At 39.9% G+C, this 21,261-nt stretch overlaps 2 protein-coding genes across 8 annotated transcripts in view; one reads left to right on the top strand and one right to left on the bottom strand.

The window, feature by feature from the left end:
* The window catches only part of DOCK2 (dedicator of cytokinesis 2), a 249,904-nt gene that overhangs the window by 132,169 nt on the left and 96,474 nt on the right, over positions 1–21,261 (bottom strand). The window lies entirely within an intron of this gene.
* The window catches only part of INSYN2B (inhibitory synaptic factor family member 2B), a 71,468-nt gene that overhangs the window by 43,978 nt on the left and 6,229 nt on the right, over positions 1–21,261 (top strand). For all 4 annotated transcript variants that reach the window (XR_014153989.1, XR_014153990.1, XM_081852117.1 and 1 more), the window contains 2 exons: positions 7,381–9,324; positions 11,878–11,952. Coding sequence is in view for 2 of the 4 variants with exons in the window: in XM_081852117.1 (XP_081708243.1) it covers positions 7,988–9,324; positions 11,878–11,952 (1,412 nt within the window). In the remaining 2 variants the exon portion in view is untranslated. The remainder of the gene's footprint in view (positions 1–7,380; positions 9,325–11,877; positions 11,953–21,261) is intronic.

Raw genomic sequence — 21,261 nt, 5'->3', positions numbered from 1 at the left:
TGTTTTAAGGAATAAAGTTGAGACAACTGTCCCCTTTTAAATCAAAACAGATTTAAAAAACAAACAAACCAAAAGTTTAAGCTATAACTAACTCACAAGTTACATTTGGTTTCAAATGTGACCTAACTTTTCCCATCACCTGAAGGAATTCTAACATTATCCAGGTGCAATAAAATGTGCTTTTAATGCCACTAGAGAGTTGCTTGAGTATTATTACAGACACAGAACTGGCTGAAGAATCAAGAATCGGATGAAGAAACCAGCTTCTGGATTGACAGATTTGTTATTTAACAGGATCCATGATAAGTTACTAGTCTCAATGCAGGCACTCTCATATAATGATGACTGACTCTGGGTGAATTGCTACTGCCTTCAGCCCTGAGTGCCCAGGTGTCCCAAGTGTGCATAGACACACTGTGTACAAGCAAGTGGTCCTGCATATAGGTTTCTCTGCAGCCATTTTCGCTCAGTGAAGCAGGGATGCATTCTTGGTGGAGGAACTGGCGGAGTGACTCTGCTCCTGTTTCACCATATGAATGTACTTGGAAACTGGTAAGGAAATCTATCACAAAGTGTGCAATGAGCAAATGATTAACGTTAAATGAATATGTATAAATGCCCAACGAGCAAATCAGAATGGATACAAAAGGAATGCTCAATGTTGTATAACTGCCCTGCAAACAAGTTGGAACAAATGCTCAATAAAGACTGGACATAATCTAATTTGTGCAAGCAAATCAGGATGAATGTTCAATAAGTAGGTCATATGAGGGAGTCCATAATTTGGCTTTGAACTCTCTGAAGTTATTTAACTCCTTGCCTATAGAGTGAAGATGAAGCCCATAATCCTATAAATGCTTACCTGGAAGTAAGTCCCATTCAACTCAGTAAACGTGCATAGGATTGTGCTCTTAATCTAATAATCTTAAATGATGTGTGAAGTTTATGTTAAACAGAGCAAGTTCCAAGGAGACAATGTTATGCAAACAGCAAATGGAAACCTTTTTATCCCTCCTCATAAAAAGTAAAGAGGCTAACATAATAACTGCTACCCAAATCAATACACTAACACAGAAGTGCAGTTCTCCACAGGTTTACATTCCCAACAGCTTTCTCAAAATGTAGCCTGGCTATCTAAATTATCTCATGCTCAATTCATTAACTAAATAGGATGGTTTTTTCAAAACTTTGTCTGCTTTATTTGTAATTTTGTGGCATTTGCTCTTGAGACAATCATTTTAATTGACTCTCCGTTATTTGCAGACACTGAATGTATTTATCAGATTTGTTTCCCCAATTTCTGATCTTAAACAGCTCACATTATTCTGTAAATACAGCAAAATTAAATCCAAATAGATCCCTGAAGAGAGTGGAAGCAGGAGAACAGAACCAAAAAGCAGCAGCAGCAACAAAAACAAACACACAGAGAGACACACAAGAATATTTTCCCACACAGATAAAATTCAATTTCTATAACAAAGGCCAAAGGAACAGAAGCAGAAGCAGCTCTGTTCTGACTTGGGACACACATGTGATGGTGTTTGCCTTTCCTTTCCTTCCTTGCTTGTCCCAAACAGGGCAGCTGTCATAGATGCTGTGTGGAGGGATCTAGGCATGGCCAAACTTGGCCCTCCAGCTGTTTTGGGACTACAATTCCCATCATCCCTAGCTAACAGGGTCAGTGGTCAGGGATGATGGGAATTGTAGTCCCAAAACAGCTGGAGGGCCAAGTTTGGCCATGCCTGAATCAGTCCCACCAGTAAATAAAGTCAAGGCACTGGATGGTCTTCACCTGCTTCGCTAATATGGTTTCCTTAACGCAGGCTAGCTGGTCTTTCAAAACCACTATGGTTGTACTGGTGGAACTCCTACTGAGATGCAGCAACTGTGTGCCAGTGGCTTGCACATAATTCATAGTAATTATATGCAACATGAAAATAACTACACATCATTCTAAAAATTATATTCTGCAGCCTCTACTAACTATGCATAGACTATACAACCAACTCTAACCAAGCAATCCAGATCCCTAACCCGATGTGGTGGAGAAGGTTTAGATGAGATGGAGGCTTGCCTCTGCTAGTCCCTGCCAACAAAGGATCCCTGCCTCTTGGGAGCACCCAGTGGGCCTGCCCAAATAGCAAGTGAGCAGAAGCTTCCACCAGTGCTATCTCCACTGGCAGCATCCTGTAGAACAGCTCCTGAAACAGAGCATTCAGATCTGACCTGGCCTGGAGCAGGATCTGCTGGATCCAGAACCAGATCTGTTGCCATTGTGCAATGGCAGTAGGCTGGATCCAGGCCTCTTCACTGCCCAAGCCCAGCAACTAGAGTAGCAAAGAGGCTCCCCCCGGCCCCCACCTTCCACCCTGACCAGTGCGAGTGGCAGAACTGTGGATGCAGCAATGGTGACACTGCTCCATTAATACCTGCCACTGCCAGCCATGGGGTTTAGATTCTGCTCTAAGTGTATGTACTTGAGTTTTATGATTTCAGCAAAGACAATTACTTGGCCAAGAGAAAAATAGAGCAGAAAATATGTCATAAATGTTTTGTGAGGCAGCACTGTGAACAAGCATGTCTCTGTGCTGCACAATCAATCTGCTGATTCTTTTAAAAAGTTACAAGAGCAGGCCATAAATCAGAGGTACAATTTATTTGCAGCTTTATAGAGACATCCTGAGTCACAGAGTCTTAAATGACTTTGTCTTGACCTTGTGTGCATTTTTGTTTTAAGAAAAGATAAGAGTGTTACATTCCCAATTTTATATTAAACGGTAAAATAGGAATGCTCCTTTTTCTTTCTGTTGTTGTTATTACAGTGGTACCCCAGGTTACATATGCTTCAGGTTACAAATGCTTCAGGTTACAGACTCCGCTAACCCAGAAATATTACCTCGGGTTAAGAACTTTGCTTCAGGATGAGAACAGAAATTGTGCTCTGGCGGCGTGGCAGCAGCGGGAGGCCCCATTAGCTAATGTGGTGCTTCAGGTTAAGAACAGTTTCAGGTTAAGAACAGACCTCCAGAACGAATTAAGTTCTTAACCTGAGGTACCACTGTACGTGGTTGCTTTCCTGAAAACCCAAGGGTGTTTGGGTAATTTTGTTAAATGTCAGAAAAATAAGACAGCCAAATGAAAAATCTATCATCTATCATCTATCTATCTATATCTATCTATCTATCTATCTATCTGATCTACCTACCTACCTACCTACCTACCTATCTAATATTCCACACACAGAAAGCTTCGTGTCTATACATGGGCGTAGCCAGCATTTATTTGGGGGTGAGAGACTTTATGTTGCAGGGGCAGAACCGAGTTATCTGTAATGCAGTTGGTTCAATTAGTTATGTATTTTTATTTATTTGATGGGGGGGGACAGTTCCCCCTCCCTGCACCCACCTGGCTACGTCCATGGTATATAATCTGAACACAAACTTCAAACAAAAGACAAAAATACAGGGCCAAAAACATGCTTATTACTCCACCCCCATCTGTCCCTATTTTTTTCTCTTTTTCTTACATGGTAGAAGAACAATTGGTGTAAAAGTACAGCTGCTGACAGGGCACGTACCTGATAAATATTGCTTGTCTACCTTCAATGAATCAATAAGGTCAAGATGTGCCCAGCCAAGCAGAGGTTTTGCTGGTGGCATGACTCTGCTTTACTTAAAAAAGAGAGAAAAACCTTACTATAAAAAATAGTAATACATGAAATGAGTGGTTATGACTTAGTCCTTCCCCATTTTTTTTACAGTCATCTATATTCTCTCTCTCTCTCTCTCTCTTATAGAACTACAATTTAATATATTATTGGTATTTTGTATTTAAAAATATTCAATACCTTATCATAGTCTTATCCTTGTACTGTACCTTGTACCTTGGAGGATTTGGTCCAGAAAGGTAGCTTATAAATATTTAAATGAATAATATAATATAATGGTCCTAAGTCCGAAAAGAGGTTTAAATAATCTTCTCCATAGTTCTTGGGTGTTTTGAGTTAATTGTGAGAGAAAAGGTGTACTAAAAAAAAAAAAAAGAGGGAGGATTTGGAAACAGAACAAAAATCTCATTTGCCTACTTAGAATGGTTAAATATATTGTACTGCACTTGTAGTTAGGAAGGCTCCCCATGAATGGTGTGTATGTGTGTCAACCTGGGAGTGTGGTGGAGGGGGAGGCAGGGAAAGAAAGTTTTGGTTGCACAAGTGAGAAATACACAGAAATTACTAGCCAGAGAGATTTGTACCTGCATGACAAATGAGTAATAGAGGCATATTACATACAAGAGACATGCCAAAAGAGAATGAGTTTGGTGCTATTGAGAACATGCATCAGGAGACGTTAGAAGTCTGCATAGTAGTAGGGTGGGTGGATTCGAAGTTCAACAATTCACTGATTTAATAGTGGGGGCTGAGAACTATATGTACCAGAATTTATCAGCTAAGGTAATAGCTACAGATCTCTTTTGTTGTTGTTGTTTAGTCATTTAGTCATGTCCAACTCTTCGTGACCCCATGGAGCACGCCAGGCACTCCTGTCTTCCATTGCCTCCCGCAGATCTCTAATATGTATTATATTTCCTGATGAAATAGTGAAGGACTGTTACATAGGACAGGACCTATGGATTCTTAAAGATAGCCAAAAATCATCAAATAACCGACCCACTGAAAACAGGGCTAGATCTAGACACATCAAAGAAGCGTTTAAATTAAATGTGTTGTAAATTTAAACAGGGAAAATGGGTAGAGAAAAACAATGGTCCACAGCGCCATCTGGTGACACCATGTTATTTCGCATATACAACACATATAAATAGCTTTTTCTTTACCAATCTAGCTGAGTCCCAGGTGTACTATAAAAAAGATTTACTTAAATTAAAGGTGATGCTATTAACATTTGTTCCTGTATCCCATCAAACTGCAATGAGTCCTTTCTGGCCTTCCTGAACTTACAATTTAGCACAAAAAAGGGCTGTAAACTCTGCTGCGGTTTCTTATGTTATGCAAGTTAATGCTGGCCATTAAAATCTGTCCTAGGATGACTTGCCTTGATAGTTTTGCTGTGGATTTCCTTCAAGAGTACTGTAAGAAAAATGTTTCATACATTGCTCCCTTGTACTTGTCACAAGGTATTTAGAAATTTGCTTAGGCATTTTTATGATGCTATATGACCACTAAATTCTTAAGTACCTTTATACTGGGGGCAGGGAGAAGTTAAGCTTTTGCTCAAACAGCAACTTTTTATTATTATTTCACTTCTAAAATGCCTTTTATCTCCTGGGAAAACTTTGACACTCTGTGCTGTGTTAGCATTTTGCTGGCATAAATGTTTCAGTATTTACATCCCATAAACAAACAAACAAAATAGAAAGAAAAAGCACATTGATCAGAGGTGGCCCTTTCTTCTCTCTCTTTTCGTAGTAGGCAGTCTCTAGCAAAATTCAAACCAGTTTTTTTATTTAAAAAAAACCTTTATCAATCACCTAAACATTATTAGGAAGGCATGTACTGGGAGAACAAAGCAAATGGGAGAGAAATCGATATACTTTTAATATTATGCAGAGTTGTCATTTTTTTTAGATGATACATTTAAATGAATTCCATATTTATGACTGCACTTGGGTAGATTTAATAACTTATCTGATATAACGCATCACAAATTGTGCTATAAAATAAAGAGCCAAGTGAGTAAATACTGCTAGGAAGACTCGCAGTGCTATTCTATCAGTGTTTACTCAAAAAAACGTCCCACTGTGTTCAATGAGGGTTCTTTCCAGGTAAGTGTCAGGTTGCAGCCTAAAGCTAATCATGAAGGAATTTCCAGAGGGAGGATGTTTCTTTTCCCCCTTGTTATCATAAGATTTTTAAAGTTTGAGGATCCTATGATTTTGTGAACGAACATGCTAAAAATAGCTCTATTTGTTCTTTGCATGACATTTTATCCAGTTCCAATTTTAAGGATTAAATTCAGAATTGAATTTGTCACCACACATAAGATGAAACCAAATCAAAATCAGGAACACAATTAATTTCTCTCCGGGAAAGTTGTCATAAATAAAAAGATACTTCTGATTCATGTGCAAAGCCTTGAGTGGAAATAACATATGCAGGAAAATAATGGTGCGAGTAGGGGTGTGTTTTAAAAATGGAACTTCTACCCTATGCATAAATTAGGTAATGTTAAAGTAAAATAGCATGGGCTTATAAATGAAATTCAAGTCTTAGGCACACATTTGATTCAATGCTTCGAAGGTGATCAGAACCAGGCCAGGTTGCTCCACTGGTTGCTGATACCAGATGGAAACAGGTGTGCTTTAGATGGTCAGCAGTCCACAGGGCATATGTAGAGCCCAGCATTGTCATTTGATATCTTTCTGGTGTAAGGTGAATTTTATGCATCCAGGTCTTTCAGGTGTTTTAATTTGTGTAGATATGTGGATTCAAAGTCCTGGTTATGACCTTACAGTTTGGGCCTAAGTTACCCGAAGGCCTATCTGCACATGTATCCACCTACCTGTAGCCTGAGATCAACACCAGAAAGCTTGCTCAGATGCCCACCTGTTAATATTATTAGGTATGTCACCACCTGTACTAGAGCCTTCTAAGTGGTGGCCCTGCAGTTGTGGAACTCTTTCTCTTTGGGAGTGTGACAGGCGTCACCCCTAGCAATGCTTTGAAGACCCATCTCTTATCAGTGGGTTTTGGTGAGTAATATACAGTGGTGCCTCGCAAGACGAAAAGAATCCGTTCCGCGAGTCTCTTCGTCTAGCGGTTTTTTCGTCTTGCGAAGCAAGCCCATTGACGGTTTAGCGGATTAGCGCTATTAGCAGTTTAGCGGCTTTTAGCAGCTTAGCGGATAAGCGGCTTAGCAGCTTAGAAAAAGGGGGGGGAGAGGAAAAAACCCACAGGAACTCGCAAGACATTTTCGTCTTGCGAAGCAAGCCCATAGGAAATTCGTTTTGCGAAGCACCTCCAAAACGGAAAACTCTTTCATCTAGCGAGTTTTCCGTCTTGCGAGGCATTCGTCTTGCGGGGCACCACTGTATATTGGAGATTTTATGCTGTGGGCCCTTGAATTTTAATATTACTTTGCTGACTTATTCATTAGATTACTTAATTTCTTATATTATTTTTTATTCTGCAATAGCTGCTTTAAAAAATCCAATACACTGGAAGTCACTTTGTGGAGAAGATTTCTCAAAATCTTATTAAATATGAATAAATATTTGTTAAATAAATGTTCATAATTGGTTGGGGAATTTTTTTATAGCCCGTTTCTGTTATTTGATCACATCAAAAAATTAGAGGATAAGACAGCAGAATAGTTTAAGAAAGCTACTTTGACTATTAATTGACAACTCTTTTTCTTTTTCCAGAAAAAAATACTTCTATGTTTTTCTGCAAAGACAGGCTTTCGGAGACCAAAAATATTTCTGGATCTCATCTTTATCACTCAGTTTGCCAGACGTCCTTAACCCCACAGTTCTGTGAACAAGATCAAGGAATATACTTAAATAATTTGCTTCCAGTTAATCCTGTTGGATGTGTTACTTTCATTTGGACACAACTCTCTGGCTTCTGTTCAGCTACTTAAGATTAGTTTCAAGAGTAACAGTGAGAAGATGGGACAAGAAGAAGAAAAACCCCTAAAGGAAAAGTCTCAGTTTATTATTAAAGGATATGTTCTTCCAGCAAAACTATGCATCAGGGAGGCAAATGCCCTAAACTGCTATTATGCTTGTTATTTATATTCTATGCAAAGACAAAATATCTGGGATCAGATATTTACGTTGTAAGTTTACTATTTAAGTCATAAAATAATATTTTAATAGAGTAAAAGAGTAATAAAGAAAAATCCTAACACCAGGAATTGCTAACGAAAATAGACATGGCAAGTCCACATAAAATGAAAAGTTAGGTTTTCACCTAATAACAATAGAATCTGTGGCCTCAAGCCAAATGTTGCTCAAATGACCAAATGAAATGGGTCGCAAAGAAACACATTATCTGCCTACACTAAATTGCGACTCAATGGCTCAGCAAGGCATCAAAGTGCGCCCTGTGCTGCTGAAGCGGAACAGTCTGGATTCAGTGGATTTTAGGAGGCAGCCCCACCATCGCAGGAGCAAATCTCAACAAGTCCGATTCAAAGACGATGGAACAGACAACCCGCCTGTGGCAGAATCGGAACTGGAGACAGGAGCTGCTCAAGACCCATGCGAACTGGGTAAAACACAAACGTCCCTAGTCAGTGGTTCCCCCTTTCTAACTCCCTCTCACAAAGGATTACAAAACATTGCCATACAGACTTCTCCCAGCCTCAGGAAGCACTTTCCGGTATTTAAAAAGAAAAAAATCACAACAAGCAAGTCCTTAACAGAAATGCCGAATGAATCTGAATATTCAATTCAAGTCAATGGCAATCTTTCTGAGCAGGACATAATCTCTTCCAGTCTCTCTTACCTAAGTATCACGCAGCATTTAGATGATGGACCAAGAGCGGCCAATCGGCTGTTTCAGAGGGTGCCTAAAGCACAAAGCAATGGGCCTGTCCATTTGGTTTCGGATAAAATTACAATACTGGAAAAGGCAACTGTTTCTACCCAGGCCCCTGAATACACACACCTGGGTTCTGCACAAGACAATTTTTCCATTTATGGCCCACACACACAAATGGAAATCAGCAGCCCAGTTCATTCTTCTACAGCTGTCAGACAATCCAATGAGAACTGTTCAATGCACATGGGCTCAGAGAAATCTCTCCCCTGCTTAAGTAGTAACTGCAATGAAGCCAGTGCGGATCATAGTTCCTATGAAGAAAAAAACTATACTGAGCTACTCGCATTTAAGGATGACACTAGCACTAAGGAAACCATTCTGTCATCGCCTCAGCTACACCACAGTTCATTATGCTGCTCCCTCCAAGAACATCAGCAGCCAATTCAGCAGAAAACAGACTCTGACCATAAGACATTGACTAATGATATACAAACAACATCATTCACTAACAACAATGCATCACCGTCTGTTCCCTCATGTCAAACTGTAACAGAGAACGTTTCTACCAATACCGAAGTGCCACAGTATGACAACTGCTTAGAAGGCTTTCACATAAATGCCTATCTTCCAGGGGCTGAAATAAAACCACACAACAAAGAGATTAAAGAAATTAATCAAATTCACTTGGCGCACAGCGAGCTGTGTGCCCTGCAAGACAGGCTCCAGTCCGTTGAGGAATCTTTGCAGTCGAACCAGGAGAAGATTAAAGTCCTTTTGAATGTAATTCAAGATATGGAAAAGGCCAGAGCCCTCAATGAAGGGTACGGTGTGTTTGGTATTTAACACTACTTTGTTTATTAACACACACACACACTGTCCTCTGCTTCTCTCTGCTAACAACACTATCCCCTAAACCAAATCTTCCTCTTATTCATTCAGGGTTATATAACCTTAAGGAAACTTGGGGAGACCCAGTCCCCTTCCTGGATTTTCAGCTTGAACTTTAAAACCATTCCTAGTCCAGGCTTCCCAATCCTTCAAATGTTGTTGGACTTCACTCCCAACATCTGTAACTACTGGCCATGCTGGCTGGGGCTGGTGGGAGTTGGAGCCCAAAACACCTGAAGGGCACCAGGTTGGCGAAGGCTGCTCTAACTCTTTTGCTTGTGATATATATTTTTTAAGCTGCTTAACTGTTTAAGCTGTAAGAAGCAAAACTGCATCTGCTTTCCAGTGTTCTAGCAAATTAGCACAAAGGCATTGTGATGACTTACAAGCACAAGTAACTTATTTTCAATTTTTATAAAAATCAAAAATTTATTAGTGTGCAATACAAATAAAACAACCTTAAACATATTAAACCACTGGAATATACCTTCTGGCTGTGTTCTGTATTGATCTTCTCCTTACAGTGTATTTCAGGCACCCTCAGCAAAAAATGCCTGGCTACAGGCCTATTTCTGTAATGTGCAACAGTGAAAAAGCAGTGCCTAAAGCTAGTTCTTCTAGTACTGAGCTTGCCGTTTCCCATGTTATCATCCAAGACATACCACAATCCTTTTTTTATTAGTGGGGAACCAGTAGCCCTCCAGCCACTGCTGAACTACAACTCCAGTTGTCCCTATGATCACAATTGTTGCTTATGGTGGCTGGAGACATGGTGGTGGTCTATAGGCTCTCAAATTTCAGCAGTGCCCTTTGCTGTGCTAAAATTTGGTGCACCCCCTCCCTCTCATGCTCCATTCTACAGCATAGTTTTGGTGCCCCCTGCAGGGCAGTGTCAAGTGTGGCTGCACCAGTTGCACTACCTTAAAACCACCTCTGCTGGAGCATCAAACATCTGGAGGGCCACAGGTACCCGATCCATAGCTTAATTCCACAGAAGTGCCTGAAATATCAACATAGTTCTCAACTCTATAGCAAATCAAGCTTTAGGTTTCTAGTGGTTCTTCTGAACTCGTTTTATCACTGTGACATTAAATTTGTAATGTTTGCAATTTTCAAAGAACTTTTATGGTGGCACAACTATCATTCAGTGCTGAAAAGAAGAGTAAAATTAGATTCTAAGAGAGAATTCATGGATTCGTTTTGGGCTGAACACGCCCACACCCATAACTCAGTGCAAGCTGTCAGTGAGTAATGGGGTGATTTTGACCCATGGGAATGAAAATCCCACTAAAATGTTACATCCAGGCCATTTCACTGAAAATAGGCTTACATTATTGCACTCGTCTCTAAATCATTCCTGATAGATGACTGCCGAGCCCAGCCTTGAAGGAAATTTCCAGGAATGGCAGCTTGGATATTTGCTCAAGCAGGTAGCAACTGAAGGAACAAATGCTGCAAATCATGTTATTTAAAATTAAAACATTCTGTAATAACATGGCTTTGTGGAAGACTTTAAAATAATTATTATCTCTGTTAAAAACAAAACAGGGGCAGTAAACCATGTGTGTGAAATAGAAAGATGGATAAGTGCGGAAAGAGAAGGGGCCTTTCAGGAACACTAACTTTTAATTAATGTGCCCTGTTTTCCATAACATTTCCCACTCATGTATTTCCATCATTCAGTCTGATACTCCCAATTATGACTGCATGTAACTGCATGCAAACAGGCATAGCCTCACTCATATGCTCATGATCACAAGGATAAATTTAAGTGTGAACCAGGCAAAACACAAGCATCTCATTTGCCACTGATGTATACTCTTCAAGGAACAATAGACAATCCAAGTTGTATGTTGAGTATACCTGTATGAAGCATACCTTAATAGATGGTTACAATTCATACTTTACATTCTTACTTGAAACATCCCCTTTAAAAATGCAGTATATTAAGTGGCCCACAGATACAATGCATAGTAATTTTAACAGCACTTTCCCCCCAACCATTGCAAAGCAAAGCCTTACCACCATGGGTTTTGGAATCCTTTTACCACTGGTGCACACCTACATTTTCCCCAATGAGATACATCTGGAATTTTGTGTAGCCTGCTTCCATGTAAGTAAGAGAAAGAAATAAGCTATTTTGAGCTCTTTTAAGGATTTACAGTGCAAGGATTTACAGTACAGTTTACTCAGAAGTAAATTCTACTGTAGTCAATGGGGCCAACTTCCCAATAATCTGGGAGTAAGGCACATTAGATTCAGTGAGACTCTCTTCTGAGTATAGACCTGTATGGGATTGTGTTGTAAGAAAGTGCTGTAGGATTCCAGTCTAATTCAATCAAGGTAAAATCAAATTCCTAATAATATTCCTTAATATTTAAAGCGTTACACATGGAAGTGCCTGCAAAATAAGTGTTGTGACTGAGGAGATAGAAGTAGAATTGCTGGTTTTCTAAATAAATCATAGTACCTATTGTTTATTGCAGGCGGAACTTCTACCGCACTGGCCAAGATCTCAACAACTGCAGCACTTGCCAGAACACGGCATGTATCATTTACAGGTAGGTAAAGGTAAAGGATGCCTGGACAGTTAAATCCAGTCAAAGGTGACAATGGGGTGCAGCGCTCTTCTTGCTTTTCAGGATGAGGGAGCCAGCATTTGTTTGCAGACAGCTTTCTGGGTCATTTGGGAATATGTTTCTGATTCTAAGAGATGCAGAACACATTGTTTAAAAATTAGCATGTGTTTGTAAAGTACAACTGGTATAGCCAAATATTTATTTCAGCTATACGTCTAGGCAGCAGCATAGCTAGCCATCGGGTGTCTGATGCAGGGGCGTGCCCATGGGGGCAGGGGGCGGCAGGACTCTTCAGCGCTTGGAGCCTCTGCACTGCCTCCCCCTCAGCTGTAGGGGGGCTGAGGGAGAGACAGTAGGAAGACTAAGTCCCACGCTGCCGTTTCAGGCAGCGCGGAACCTGCAGGCACCTAAGCCACCACATCACTCCTAAAAAGTTTCATGAGCCCAATTTTTTTTAAAAAAAAACCTCATTTGTCATCCTCCCCAGTAATGACACCCAAGATGGACAGTACCCCCCGCACCCCCTTCCTCCACCACTGAACACAGGCACAGTCTGTACAAGCCTGTGTGAAAGAGTGTTCGCTTGTTGATTTCTACAGCTCATTTACTGTGTACACAGTCTGTACAGTTGTTGAATATTATATGTGAATAAATCTTTCAGTGTCCAGCCCAACTAATGTACATGTGGGTATAGATTGTACATTTGTTGAACGTAACATTGGAACACGTTACAGATACAATCCTTCAGTTTCGCAAGTGTTCCATTGGCCTCTTCTTAAGACTCAGATAATGAATTAATATTCCATTCAGCAGATGAAGACAGGATGCTACTATTTCGTTGTCCTCAGCGTCAGGAAATGCACATGTGAAGGCTGAATGCCCAGAAGATTTCCAAAGAGAATTAGCTAGTTTTCAAGCCTTCTCCCTAACATGGGTTTTTCATGTGAAGTCAATTAATCTATAAATGTAGGACTTTGCTACCTCAATTAACCATGTCTGAGGCCCACTTGTACATTGTGCCTCATGTCAGTTCTTTGAGAACTCAAATGAGAAATTGCTGAAATATGTAATGTATTGTTAAAACAAGTTTCCATGCCAGAAGACTGGAAGCTGGCCAACATAATGCCAATATTAAGCAAAGCATCCAGGGGAGATCCAGGAAACTGCTTTATAATGCTTGTCTTGGTTAAATTAGTGGAAAGCCTTCCTGAGGCTAGAATAATTCAACATGATGAGGTTTTAAAGCCTAGCGGTGGGAACTGCTGTATTTTTTTATTGTAAAGCTTACCACTATAGAAATAATAAATGGCATGAGGAGATCTTCAGAAAACAGAAGCCTTGCTTCCCCTTAATTGCAGTTGTCAACACAAGCATTTAAACAGATGTTATCTACTAGGTGCTATATATTTGGATTTTATTTAAAAAAAAAAAAACCTGCACAAAGAAATTTAGCAACCATGGGATAAAAGGACATCCTCTCCTAGATCATTACAGGTTATAAACTAAAAGAGAGGAAGCAAATATGCAAATACAGTGACAGTTTTCTGGCTTGACACAGTTGGAAGGAGTGCTGGACTATGCGGAATTTTGGTGTCATCTAGCAAAAGCGCAGCTACACTATTGGTTTAATTTTATGTTTTCTGCTTTGCTTTGGTAATTATCCCCTGCTTCATTTTCAATATCTCCATACTCTAATTTGCATACATCTGTTTTGAATTTTATGAATAAAAAATAAATTAGCAAAGCATGCTTGTAAAGTCCCGTACAACACTGGCACCCAGCAGAGACAGGCAAGTGCACAGACGGCTCACCAAGTAAGATTCCAGTCACCAATATCCTCTTCTTCAAAAAAAAAATTACAATTTTACTAGAACAATTTTACAACAGCTTATTTCTAAACCAGCTTTCCTGATATACACGTTTATGCATGAAAAGCAAGAGCCATCACTTAAACTGCAGAACTGAGTCACTCATTCACCTCAGTGTATCTGATGATGGAACTGCTTTGAGGTTTTTCCTACAATATATATAAATTTTATGAAATTAAAATATAAACTTTCCCTTTAGCAAAACGACTGATGTTACAGCTCCACAAAGCAGTTCTTGTGGTTGGCCTACACTAAGGTGAAATACATCAATGGAGAACAAAAACTGCTGTGATGCCAGCATGGTGGTTGTGCTGCAAAGTGAATCAGAAGCCAAGGTAGAGGCCCCTTGTAATCTAAGTTTCTCCAGAAGCCTCTAACCCCTGCTTATGGAAAAAAAGCTACTTTATTGTAGTTTTTGCATAGTTAAATTTATCTCAATCATCTGATACTTAAATTACTTGCAGAAACAATCTACCTGAACAAATAAATCACTGAAATCCAAAGAAGACCAAACATATAAGCTTATCAATTTTTGAGAGAAAATGTTCTGCATTAGGAAACAGGATAGATCAATAATCTTGCATGTTCACATTCATTCTGAAGCCTCACATTATTTAATGTACACAATAAAGTCAACTGCTTGTCTGCCAGTTTATGGAAGAAGCGTAAGCACCAAAGTACTTTTGTGACATCTACCGTGAAAGCTTTAGTTCCTATCTCTTAATATAATATAAAGACTTAGTTTAACTTAGAACAACTTGTCCGGTTTATTATTTTAGACATTCAGTGAATGTCAGCTTCAAAATTATAGGACCAGGTATCCTATAACCAAAGGAACTGTGTTGATTCTCTGAACTTTACCACATACAGGGCATCAAAATCATGGCAGATATATGCACATGTTGAGAGGCAGAATGCTTCTAAACACCGGTACAAACTGCTGGAGAGAACTATTTTCTTCATGTCCTGCTTGTGGGCTTCCCAAAAGTATCTAGGACATAGAACCATAAGGTTGGAAGGGACCATGAGGGTCATCTGCTTGGCCACTCTAAAGAACAGTGGTCTAGTTAAATGCTTCTTTCTCATTCTGTATTCTTCCAGGATTGTTGAAACTTTCTAGGCAACAAGCGCCACCAACTACAACTACAACTACAACTCTCTTGAGTTTTGTTGCTTGCTTCAGATTCTAGGAGTTAAGTCTTAAGGTTCATCTCTTTTGACCAGCTCATGTGACTGCCAACTATCTGCCCCATTGTGCAAATTCTGCCAAAATTCAATAACCTTGATAACCCACACTTTTTCTGTCCTAGCCTTCCTTTCCCTGCTGTGCAGCCACTCCTCATCTGGTTAAATCTCCCCTTGCCTGCAATTTCTATGATAGATAATGCCATATTTTTGATGTTTTTATGTCTAATTTATGTATTTATTTCTAACTTATGCATATGCCACTGTTAAAAATAAATGCCTGCAACATTCATGTAACAACATTCTATACGGAACTCACTATTGCAATGGGAAAGTGATTATTTCACAAGAGATGAAATATTGCTGTCTGAGTACTTGGGAAAGGCAGAGAATTGTGCCGCTCATTACTGTAAAACGAACTGGTCATATCCCTGCCATACATCATGTGAAGCATCTACTTCTATCTGCAGTACTGGGGAGATGTGTTCCCCTTTGTAACAAGGTGGGATATTTGGCTACTAATTGAACTCATGGACCTTTTAAGTCCCACTCAACTCTACCTAACAGATCCATTTACTCCTTTCAACTGTGTTAGAATGGTGGGTTGGGAAAGAGAGAGGGATCTGGGTTTTATTTTATTTTAAATTTAAATTGCATATTGTGAAGTGAGATCTTCAATTATGCTTAATTTTATATTTTTTATTACTGAAAGTTAGCCCAACATTTTCTTGGTTAATTTTATCTTCTAGTACCATACAAAAATATTCTAGGGCATAAACCAACTTTAATCAAAGTAGTTCCTTCACATCTGAGACTCCCTGTGATTTTAATTATCTTCCCCACCTACCCATCCTGTTTATACTTAGAATTGCTGCTTCTTCTCATTAGGCTACAGGTCACCAAGACAGCTTGAGACCTTTTAGGTCACTTTTAAATTATACATTGCCATAGAGGGAGGTTTACATGCTACCAAATAACTGTTATCACAATTTCATGTAACTAACCTTAACAGATGAAACTGCTAGCCTCAGTCTACAAACAGTAAGCAAAACATGGATCATTGCCTCTTATATGCTTTGGAAGCAAACATTCCAAAATCAGGGTCAAGCTGGGAGGTCCTTAAAGGCAATGGTCCATAGTGGATGCTGACTAACTGAATGTGTGACTTTACCCTTAATCAATTTGCTTATTAAGTATACAATGAATAAACATATCTAATAGGAAATTTGAATAAGTACACTGCACGTTTGATTAGTCACCTACAGTTAAGCCAAACTAGCTAAAGGAAATTATATACTGAGATTATTTGTTTATGGAAGGTGATGAACATGCTGTGAGGTTCCTTCTCCAACCTTATACTAAAGGTAAAGGGACCCCTGACCGTTAGGTACAGTTGCGGACGACTCTGGGGTTGTGGCACTCATCTCGCTTTATTGGCCAAGGGAGCCGGCGTACAGCTTCCGGGTCATGTGGCCAGCATGACTAAGCCACTTCTGGCGAACCAGAGCAGCGCATGGAAACACCGTTTGCGCGTCGAGGTCCCCAAGACACCCCCCTAAAGAAAAACACAATTGACACTTAATTTTTGTTTAAGGTTTTTGGCATAATTTTGGCCACAACTTTATTCAAATTACAGCAATGTGAGTGGTTGCTTAGGCATTGGTAGCACTAACTGACCCCGCCCGGGGACAGCTCTGACATTCGCACCCCCCGCGAAGTCAGCAAGGGTAAGTCACCTGGGGAGAGAGACGGGACTGGGAACCATGCCTCACCTCTCCCCAGAATGCTCCCAGGGGCTTGCGTGGCCTTAGCCCCTTGCCAGGGGGTTTCAGACAAAAGCATGGGGAGCCCCTGGGTTCCTTTAGCAGAAAACCCCTGAAGCAGCAGCAGCATTTTGCAGGGGCAGGCACAGCCGAATCCATACCCCTCTACCAGCAGCAGCATTTTGGGGGGCAGGCACAGCCGAATCCATACCCCTCCACCAACCAATTCCAAGACCAATGCCTAACCGCAAACCTTACAAGTTGTGACGATTTGCTACGCAGTAGGCAAAAACCAAGTGGCACATACTAATCAGCCAAATGGACAAAATTCCTACCAGGTCCCTGCCCCAAAGCAGACAAGCCCATGACAGGCATAGCAAGGTCAAGCAAACAGCCTAAAATTAGGGAAGGGAGGGCGGGTGATCCGAAGTAAGCAGTGAAAAGAGGAAGTTCCTCACTGCGAGCATTGTATTTAACAAATAGGGCTGTCAATCAACAAATGGCAACATCTAGATTCCCCCAGTAACAGCCCGCCCCTGCTTAAAGGATGGCCAAACCATTTGCCTAGTAACAGTGAGGTGTCTTGTCAGCCCTGCCCGCAACCTGTGCTCTCCATGAGGGAGAACACACTTTACCTTCCCGCCGGAGCGGTACCTATTTATCGACTTGCACTTTGATGTGCTTTCGAACTGCTAGGTTGGCAGAAGCAGGGACTGAGCAACGGGAGCTCACCCGTCACGGGGATTCGAACTGCCGACCTTCTTAGGCACAAAAAAACCCATCCAGTACAAACAACAAAACTAGCTAGAGATGTGATATAGAATCCTTACATTTTGAGAGAATCAGGTACTGAACTACATAGAGAAGGCTTCCTGCTTCAGACCTTCACTGTCTGTGACTTGGAGGTTGATAGTGACAGCCATGGAGTGGGGTGTGGGACGCTTAAAATGCCCATCCCCTGCTCTTCCCACTCTCATGGATGTTTTACAGGCAAAACACCTGACTGGGGTGTCAGTGATCATTCCAGGTTCAATCCCAGGTAATTCCATTTAAATAAGTTCTCAGGTAGCAAGGCTGGAACAGATGCCCTGTCTGAGATTCTGAAAGGCTACTGCAAGTCTGAGTAGTCAGCACTGAACTAGTGGGCCAATGATCATAGGTCTTCTTAAAGGAATTAAACAATCTTCATTTAAGTCTTAAGAACTCTCAAGAGTTGTGCTTCATCTTCACAACTTTTCTTTATAAAATCAATAAAAAATATTTTTTAAAGAGCTGTGCTTCAATACATATATTGTAGACTGCAGTGCTATGCACTCTTCACTGAGAGTAAGCAAAACAGAATGAGAATTAGTCTTGAGTAAACATGCACATGAATGCACTGCAGGTTAAAAAAACAACAAGAAGCAAAACATTACAAAAATCTTATTACATATCCCTGCATTATTTAACTCCGATTGATACTAACATGCTTCATCCAGCTAAATTCTCTGTGTACCACTTTGAAATTACAAGGGTCAACGTTTCCATAGAAACAAAAATGGAGTATAGTTTTCTCTTGAATCACATTAATGAGAGAGGAAAGAATATACCCTCAAGACTTGCAATTATGCTTACTATAAACATAAGGGAGAATTTGCCATCTAATTATCTCAGCTTCAGAGGGGTAGCAAGTATGAATTGTTAAGGATACTAAATGTAAGATCTGAAGGAAGCTAAAAAAAAGTTGGCTTGGGCATATTTTTAATTAAGAAATTTTAATTTTTGTGTATTTTACAGTCAGCTGGGTTCAAACTACATTAACTGAATAAACATACTGATGGAAGAGGTCACTATTTAAGATGAAGGAAAATGCAAACAGAAAAACAGATAGTGTGGTTTCTCCCCCCCCCCCCCCGAGATTAAGAGTAAAATTTTAATTACCTCAAGGTGAAAAACTAGGGCAGTGTTTCCCAAATTTCTTAGAGCTAAGGCACATTTTTGTTCTGAAATGAATTGTGGGCTCACTTTTCTCTTGCACCACAAAAGTGAAATAGTGTAAGTAGTGAAATAGTAAAAATTGTTCAGCTTCAAGATAAGAACATAAAAAGAGTCCTGCTGGATCAGACCCAAGGTCAATTCAGCATCCTATTTCTCACTATGGCCAACAAAAATGTCTATGAGAAACCCACAAGCAGGGCATGAGGTTCAATAGGCCCCTGCCACTTTTGTTTCCCCAACAAACTGGCATTCATGGTGCCAGTAGCTTGCCTCAGACAGAATGTCAACTCTTCAATTCAAAGTGAAGGAAAAAGGTCCTGTGAACCAAACATCAATTTATCTTGTACCATCTGAAGTGCCTACATCCAGCAGAATCATCAAGATTGCTTCTTTCACTATAGTTTTAGCAGTTCCAGGTTACAAATTTATTATACAGTTGACAATTGGTACTCATTACATCCTTCTATCACATGAGAATGTGCTGTGGTGAGCTGCAGCTGGTACTGATTTCCTGCAGGGTTTATTTTATTTTATTTTATTTTTGAGGGGGTGGGATATTTGTGTTAAAATACATGTGTTTACTTCAGTGAATGCCATGGGTTCCTGTTAAAATAGAGGTAAATCTTAAATGGGAATCCCGTACTATGATGTTACTCTTCACAACTGCACTGCAGTGTTTAGTTTTCTTGCACAGTCCTGCAAAGTGCAACTTAGGCTGCAATCCTAACTCCACTTACCTGGAAGTAAGTCCCACTGAATTCAATAGGACTTACTTTTGAGTTGACATGGTAGATTGTCATGATTCTGTTCATGCCACATAATTAAGTTGCTTCTATTGATAGGTGCTGAGGGGGTAAAAATGATACAGGTGGAACAGGTGAACTGTAACTGTCATGTTGCACTATCACATTATCATCTGCTAAATCTGATCAGGAAGGCTGCAATCATGCGTCTGCATAGCTTCTTATCTGTGCCTTGTGGCATGGGCCATTTGTGTTCCGGTTATAGACTGTTGCTCACATACAACCTGTGGCTAAATAGCAACTTGAAATCAGAGTACTGGTCTAGTGATTTCAACAAAAGATTCCTGCATTGCACTGTACTATTCTATGATTATAAGTAGTTAAGAAAGCAGAAAATGCAAAATAATACATTTTAACACGGTAAGAAACATTGCTTTGAATCATCTGCTAAGTCATCTGAAAGAGATCTGGTGCACTTAAATATCCTGTCTTATGCTGTGATATAAACCAGTTAGAAATGTTTTCTATGAAAGACAGGTAAGCTGCTTCAACAACAGCAACAACACATGCCAGTCAGGAAGCAGGAAAAGACTAAGATATTTTGCTTATGTGTATGCATATTTCCCAAAAGATAAGTGGATGGATCATAATGTGTTTTGAAAATTTTGCCTCTTTAGGAGGGGTGAATTTTGTAAAACTTTTTCCTAAGATGATACTGACAGATGGTGTATGTAGCTTGTTCCCATCTATAGAGCGAGCAACAGTGGAGACCTCTGTAATCTAAATAATCCTTATAAAAATCCTTTTTATCGTGTTATTACTACATTTAGAATTGAACTACTGGAATTAGAATTAAAAGCTTGTCCTGAACCAAGTATGCTGGTGATCCCACACAACTTATCTCTTTCTGAAGATTACTCATATTCTTAGCAAGTGATAAATACTTATTATTGATAGCCATCTGGTCAAACATTGATGATCTACTGGGCAATCTAGCACAAAGTTTCTGAATTTCAAATGCAAAGCAAGTATGGCATTTAATCGCTTTAACTTTTATCTGTGATCTCTTTTGAGCTGTTGCACTGGATGAGGGAACTGTTTGTGACACACTCTCACAGAGAGAAGATAGTAAAAATTCATTATTCCAAAAGGCTCTTATATACTATCAACATTTAATATCAATATTACAGGGTCAAGAAAGCTACCATTAATGTGTGAACATGTATCATATTTATTGTTCCATAGTAAAATAACCCTGTCGGCGAAAATGCTTATTAAAAGTCTACCTTTCCCACCATTTACCCCATTCTCTCCAATTCATCAGTAGCACACTTTCAGGGATGTCTAACTCACACCCAGGGTGCACCTATAATTTCCCACTAAAAATAAACTGATGGTGAAGGAAGCCTTTTTTAGACGTACCAAAATACCTCCAGACCCATTCTGCTCTAGATGCTGTTGCCTCATTAATACCCTGATCCACAGCAATCTCCATCATTTGGGTGACATGCAAGCAAGATGGTGAAAGCAGGCTCAGGGGACCGCCCAAACCAGCTTCATGATAGAGCAATTTCAGGACCCTAGACAGCACCAAAGGTTCTTTATACTGTACTCAACACTGTCTCATAACCAATGTAACTGATCTGTAGAAAAGACTGTACAACTTGAAAAGAGAGACAAGACATGTACTTTTGCAGTCCAATAAAATCTTTTATAAATAATAACAAACAAAAAACAAAAATAAGAGTTCAAGAC

This window comes from Podarcis erhardii, assembly GCF_964252035.2.
Source record: "Podarcis erhardii genome assembly, chromosome: 2".
Classification (NCBI taxonomy): Eukaryota; Metazoa; Chordata; class Lepidosauria; order Squamata; family Lacertidae; genus Podarcis; species Podarcis erhardii.
This window is presented reverse-complemented; position numbering and strand designations above follow the sequence as displayed.